Below are 6,159 nucleotides of genomic sequence, written 5' to 3' on the forward strand. Positions count from 1 at the left end.
GGACTCTATTGATTGTCGTGACTCCTGGACGCAAATACGTTCTCATGAAATTTCCATCGAGGCAGAAAGGTGGTCTCCAATAAGTCTTGCTGAGCGAGTCGATCCCGTATTTCCTTGGTTTCTTCGTCAGACAATTTCATATCGAATTCTTGATGGCATTCAGCAACCTCACGGAGATCAGGAAGCTTCAGAAGAATTCTAGCGTACAAGGCCTTGGATGCGTCGGGATACCGGAAGTGAAGGTATGTCTTGAGAAGCATCAGATATCTCTCTTGCACGAGGGCGATATGACCGGTATCCAGGAGACCTTTACGATCTCCACAGTGAAGAGAGATCGCCATGAGAATTGTGTAGATGATATTGTCACGCTCAGGAACCGCCTGTCGCATAGTTTTCACGAAGCGTTTGTGCTTCTCGATGAGGAGATCGTCGTCGACGAATTCCCGCACGTCCTCCAAGTAAACAAGAGCCTCGTCCACGTCCCTCGGCTGGTCGTGCGATAGAACCCAACCTTTCAATCGGTCATCGTAGGCGTAGGCGCTCCGCAGGAAAAGCATTTCCAACACCGATGATCTGAGCAATGTTTCCTTATCGGCCATAATCGGAATCGCTCGGAACGATGAAAGTTTCTGTGAGAAATATGAAAACTGCTTGATCGCCGAGAAGAAGAGGTGAAGAACGTAGCTCCGAGTCACCATTCGCCTGGATTGAAAGGCTTCCAAGGGATGAGAACAGTGTTGATACGTATTTACTAGCTCTTCAATCAAGGCCACGTCTTCGGGACTGAGATCAGAGAACGTATTTAAAGGTGACGTTGATTCTATCGTGGTCGTTGTGCTTGGCTCGCTCGTTGAGGTTGTCGTGGAGGAAGTCGCGCATTGTTCTTTAGGTGCCGGGGTCGCGATCGTCGACGTTATCGAGCTGACAGTCGTCGTCGGTGTCTCCAGCGTCCGGAAGCCAGGAGTTGACTTTGCAACGAGCAATCTTTGCTTTCGTTCCAAGCGTGACTTGAGAAGCTGGGTCCTCTCTTCCTCGGTCATAACCCAACCTTTCTCCATTCCGATATCGTTGCATTTTCGGAATCGGCAGAATTGACAACATTTCCTGCCGGACGAAATTAGGGTCACATATGAAATGGGGTACGAATAGGATGACCGACATGATATAACACGATGATTTTCGAGGAGTCTCACCTAGATGTTATAGTGATTTCACAGCGACCTTCGTAAGGGCACTGGAAGTTTTTGTACGCTTCATTTTGTACCGACCGTCGGAAAAACGCCTTGCAGCTATCACATGAGATCCCGCCGAAATGATAGGACTTCGCCCTGTCCCCGCAGACGCCGCATACCTTGGCAGGCTTCTGCAGTGGAGGCAAATTCCAAAAATCAGTGAATAGGATCGGTGTTCCAGGCGAGCGAGGGGTAATAGACTGATAGGATAGATATCATGGACTGGGAAATTAGGAAATTTTTCATACGGAGCTGCCAGAAAAAAAGGTGCGAAAGCATCGGAGATTATCGCAGAGATATGAGATATACCTTTCCAGGGGAGCTGTGATGGGACTGGTGGGGTTGTTGAGGTGGTTGATGGGGATGATGCTGGTGATTGTAGTGGAGGGAAGAAGTCGGAGAAAGTCGCGATGGAATCGACGTGAACGGAGGCGGAGGCGTTCGAGAGCCGTGGCTTGAGGGGAACGCTCCGAAGCTGAAGCTAGACCCCTGCTGACCACGACCTCCGATCAACTGAGTGTCGAATTCGGACAACGACGTCGAACTTTGACTCCGATGAAGTGAACCGCCGAGCAAAGATGCGCCCTCGACTCCCAATGGACTGGACGGAAGATCCCCAATTTTCAATGCGGTTACTGCCAGAGGGGAGAACCCTGCGAAAGGAAGAAAATGACTTGACTTTTCGAGTGAGGGGATCATGCGAGAAACGCTGCTACCAGCGAGAAGACTACAGAGAAAAACTAGCTTGAGCTCGGTGATGTGCTGGTGCTACATGCGTTCCTCCCAGAGACTCCGACTGAAGTCAAAAGGATGCTTCTACTTCCCCTAGGTCCTGGCAGATCAGCTTGGATCATACAGTCGAATAATCCTCAATCGGGACCAAACGCAGAAGTCAGTGCCTCGATGCGAAGGAGGACGTGTTCGATACAGTTGAATGACGCTACTCGAACAGAACAGTGCCATTCCCGTTGGCAACCGAGTGAAACGTCATTGAATGGGAAGAGAATGCCCTTCCCAGCCAGAGCGAGGACTCTCGTAATTCCCTCCAAATATTCCGACAGAAGTTTTTGCTCCGACCGCCGTCACGTTTCGGTCACGATCCTAATCGGCTTTATGAGCAGTCTCCTCGAGACGAATGCGATAGCCTCGACCAGAATCGGTTAAACCAACATGCTTATCTATACCTATGTAAGCTCGGGGGTGGATCTATAGCCTTCAATCGCTCCAATAAGTGCGATTTAGCTCATCCGAGTGCGCATGCATGCTCCCGCAGCGAGCATGCGTCGAAGCCGAAAACCCATATTCTACGCCCACCGAGCATTTTCTGAATCCACAAAGTTGGTGGAGTCGAGTGCATGAGAGTCCCGTGAGGCGCAGGAGCGGCCCTCGTCCATTGAGTTTCAGAGCCCGGCTTTCACGAGTCAGTCAGAGACGGCACGCGAGCTTGGACGAATTAGGGGCATTCGCATTCCTCCCACGGCGCCCGAAGCGAGAGGATTTGATGTCTCCCGCACAAAGAAAGGAACGATATTCATCGCTGCTCGCGTTTATCGGAATCATCGTCTTGCGATCAGAAGAAAATCGACAAATCGATTCTGAAAAAACTCCACTGATCACTAGGAGCAGCCCCTCGGCTGCTTAGCGCGTTTTCGATCAGTCGGTGAGTGAGGAATTTCTGGAGCTTATACCATGCGACATATTCGCTGGGGCACTCAATCAACGTCTCGTTCGAGCGAGTTTCAGCTCGGCTCGTCCAAGAGTCTTGATTGCGCGGCAGCAAGCAGTACTCAATCTGTCCTGCCTGAGTACGAGAGTGGAGGAATTCCTCTTATGAGATGAGGATAATCCGGGAAAAATGTCGTTTTGGAGCCAGCCTATCAAAACTAATGAGTCCTTCAATTCTCGCGCAATTCTCCATTAATTGGAGGCGACGGTGCGACTTGGGAATACATCTTCAGCCCCCATGAATGAAGAAAAGGAAGATCTACATTCTCGGCATCTCGGTATACGGCGCCCTCGAGCGCTACCCAAGCTCCTAGTCTTCCCGCGCTTCTTCCGTTAAATCCTCTCATCATATGAATTTTCGCCATCCGTCTCCCGGTCTGCCATATGGGTTCCCGACGGTTTTCAACGCGGCGTTCGGTTGCGGCGGCCGGTCGGGAATGACCGCGGGATCCATTCCGGCAGCTTCTAGAGACAGATTCTCACCTCAGGAACTTCGCCGGAATCGTAGGAGGAAGGCGTCTCTCGGCTTCGAACCTGCGAAACCTCACTCGAGATGAGGTCGACGTGGCTATGCCATGCTATGGGTCTCTGTGTATGCGAAACCTTCACGTTAAGTCCAAATCACGCAGATCAAAGATCGCTCGGCTTGAACCTATGCTGACCGTTCTTTGAGAACAAAAACCTTTTCGTCGATTTCGCCGCCCCGTGCCCCTGATCCGCAGAGTTTTCAGAGCCGTCATAACTCGTGATCATGCTCCGAGATCGAAGTTGAACCGCCTATCTTCACCGCGACTCGAATTGGCAGCTGCGGGAGCGACCGTAGTCGCGCAGCGGAAATAATTTTTTTAAGCGAGGCGACTCGCGCCTTGACAAATTGCCTCACGCGCGCGCGTATCCTGAATAGAAGCAGACAAATGAGGAGGAACTTTTGAGCGATGCGGAGCTCCGCTTTCGGCGAGACGACGGCTTCTGATACGGGTCTGATGCATGTGTGCTGCCTCGGATTTCCATAGTCTCCTTCTTGAACTCGTGTCATCTTTTTAATTGGATAGGAGAGTACGGCGCGAAGGGATCGGGCGCATCACCCGAGACGAACAATTGCTCGGAGACCACCCCGGAACAGTTTCCGTGCCCTTATTGAGGATTCCTCCGAGTATTTCCGTATTGCCCCCCTTACCTCAACTCAGGGCAACTCCAGGTCATTGAAACTGGAATTCTCCTCCACGGTATAGGGGCGACCACTGCCCTCGGCTGCTCGTAACGCCGCGGCTATTTTGGCACCAAAGAGTGAATATGAAAGAGTTCGTCTCATATTCTGGTAGGTGATCTCTTCCTCTGATTCCTCACCGGAGAGGGAACATCCCCAAGCGGAAGATCATTTTCGCAAGAGAAGGTACACGGAGATAACGCTTTCAGGGTGAGTAAACCCAATCTCGGCCGTTCGGCGTGCTCTCATTAGGAGAGTAGTGCGGCATACGACGGGACGCGGAGAGCAAAGGCGGAAACAATGATATTATTATATGACGAAGTCACCCATTCGTGCAGGGGGTGAGGTGGCGCAAGATCGTCCTGGTTTTAATGAAGTTCTACGCAGGTGCAGCAGAAGATGTCGAACAATTGCAGAACGCGATTCCGTATGAAGTCGATCGGAGCAATAATAGTCGGAAGTAGTCTAATCTGGGCTTCGGAAGCCAATGGACTTTCTTCGCTGGCTCGATCTATTCTGGCTGATATTCGTCCGGGGGGACCACAGCTCCGCTAGAGTTTACCGAGCTCTCCCAGATTTCTTAGAATCTCATCGGGCTCTCCCTACAGTGCCTACTAGGTAGAAATCGCCGAAGGCTACTCAGTAATGCCCCTTCTTCCCCGAACAAGAATACAAGGGAGAGAATCACCGTAAAAATCGTTTGAAGATTTCCCGGCCGGATATTTTCGGAGGCAGCTCATGCGCAACGGACGTAAATTGGAAATCTGCCTGGACGGAATGCTCTGTTTCCAGATCTTGTATCCGACCGCTCGTGTCCGGTACGTGAGAAGCTATCACAAATTTCAACTTAATTACACGCAGCTTATGACCAGGTGATTTTTAATTTCTGGACTGATTCTGGTCACAGGGATCTGGAAGCTGCGCGGAACAAAGCAACTCGTTCCAGAAGTTCCAGAAAGCGGAGATCTTTCTCATTTGTTCACGCCTCCGGACCTAACTCGTCCGTGTTTCGCCATCCGAAACTGAAGAGGAAATTACTCGACATAAATTAAACGAATTTCATCGCGGTGTCACGGCTCTTTAGTTCCTCGCGCTCATAAGTTTGAAGTTCGGATTAGTTTCTTGAAGAACATTTCTTTTCACCCCTTCTGTTCTCTGGTTCCTCCGCGGGAAATTCGCTCGGCGCTCAGCTCGATTGCCGATTGAGGGAATGTGAGGGAACATTGTGTGAAATCCTCAATGGAATCATTTGATTCAGTAGTGAACTCGGGAAGTGAGTGAGCACGACTGCTCGAGCTCACCTGCTCATTGTTATCGGATGACAGACCACGAGCTGCCTCCGTCGATGACCAGGAATATTCCACGGACATGATGTGGCGGTCTGTGCATCTCACAGTCGAAATCGCGTTGGGCTGATCCAGGATGTACATGAACTCACATGCATATGTCGGAAGGTCATCGCTCCTAATCCACCGGTCAAAGCCTTGTTACGAAGGTAGCTTAAGCCTATGACCTTCTAGGCGAATACCGAGACGAACTGCCAAGCCGATGGCCGACCGGAAATAGCTAAACAACGCCTACTTTCGCATCTCAAGATCGCCGGGGCTCTTTGGTGGGGGCTAATGTCTGAGAGCGGCATTGGACTCGATAGCGCTCTGACAAGCGCCCGATGGCGTTGTTCTTGCCGGCTTTGGAGTCAGCGCAGCGATCGGCACGATCCTGAATAATATTGCTCCACGTAAAGATGATTGTCTGTTATATGAATCATGAGGTCATTATAGATTGCTGGGCAGGGCGCATCTTCGAGATGCCATCAATGCGGGGTCTCTTTGATTCGACCAACAGCTACGCTCAATCAGAGTGGATAGCGGTTTTAAAAACAACAGTCAAAGAATATTGAAGGCGTACCATCGGCAGCTCCGTCATCTGATTTGAATCGAGGGAAATCATCTTGTGTTCTGCTCTCGATTTCGCCCTGAGATCTGCTCTGAAATC

The 6,159-nt window shown here is 50.7% G+C and overlaps 1 protein-coding gene across 1 annotated transcript; it reads right to left on the minus strand.

Moving 5' to 3' along the window:
- Positions 1 to 5: 5 nt before the first annotated feature.
- LOC100904682 (vitamin D3 receptor) lies at positions 6 to 5,534 on the minus strand. Its single transcript, XM_003748219.1, has 3 exons — positions 5,466 to 5,534; positions 1,194 to 1,363; positions 6 to 1,104 (listed from the first exon to the last, which is right to left on the minus strand). The coding sequence occupies exons 1-3, from the start codon at positions 5,532 to 5,534 to the stop codon at positions 6 to 8; spliced, it is 1,338 nt and encodes a 445-aa protein (XP_003748267.1).
- Positions 5,535 to 6,159: the final 625 nt, after the last annotated feature.

The sequence above is a fragment of the Galendromus occidentalis genome, unplaced genomic scaffold, assembly GCF_000255335.2.
Source record: "Galendromus occidentalis unplaced genomic scaffold, Mocc_1.1 scf7180000077529, whole genome shotgun sequence".
NCBI classification, from domain to species: Eukaryota; Metazoa; Arthropoda; class Arachnida; order Mesostigmata; family Phytoseiidae; genus Galendromus; species Galendromus occidentalis.

Coding starts and splice junctions, on each gene's coding strand:
- LOC100904682 (XM_003748219.1), bottom strand. CDS start 5,534: ATGTCCGTGGAATATTCCTGGTCATCGACGGAGGCAGCTCGTGGTCTG. Junction 1,364..5,465: donor CATCCGATAACAATGAGCAG/GTGAGCTCGAGC, acceptor CCTCCACTGCAG/AAGCCTGCCAAGGTATGCGG. Junction 1,105..1,193: donor GAAATCACTATAACATCTAG/GTGAGACTCCTC, acceptor TTCGTCCGGCAG/GAAATGTTGTCAATTCTGCC.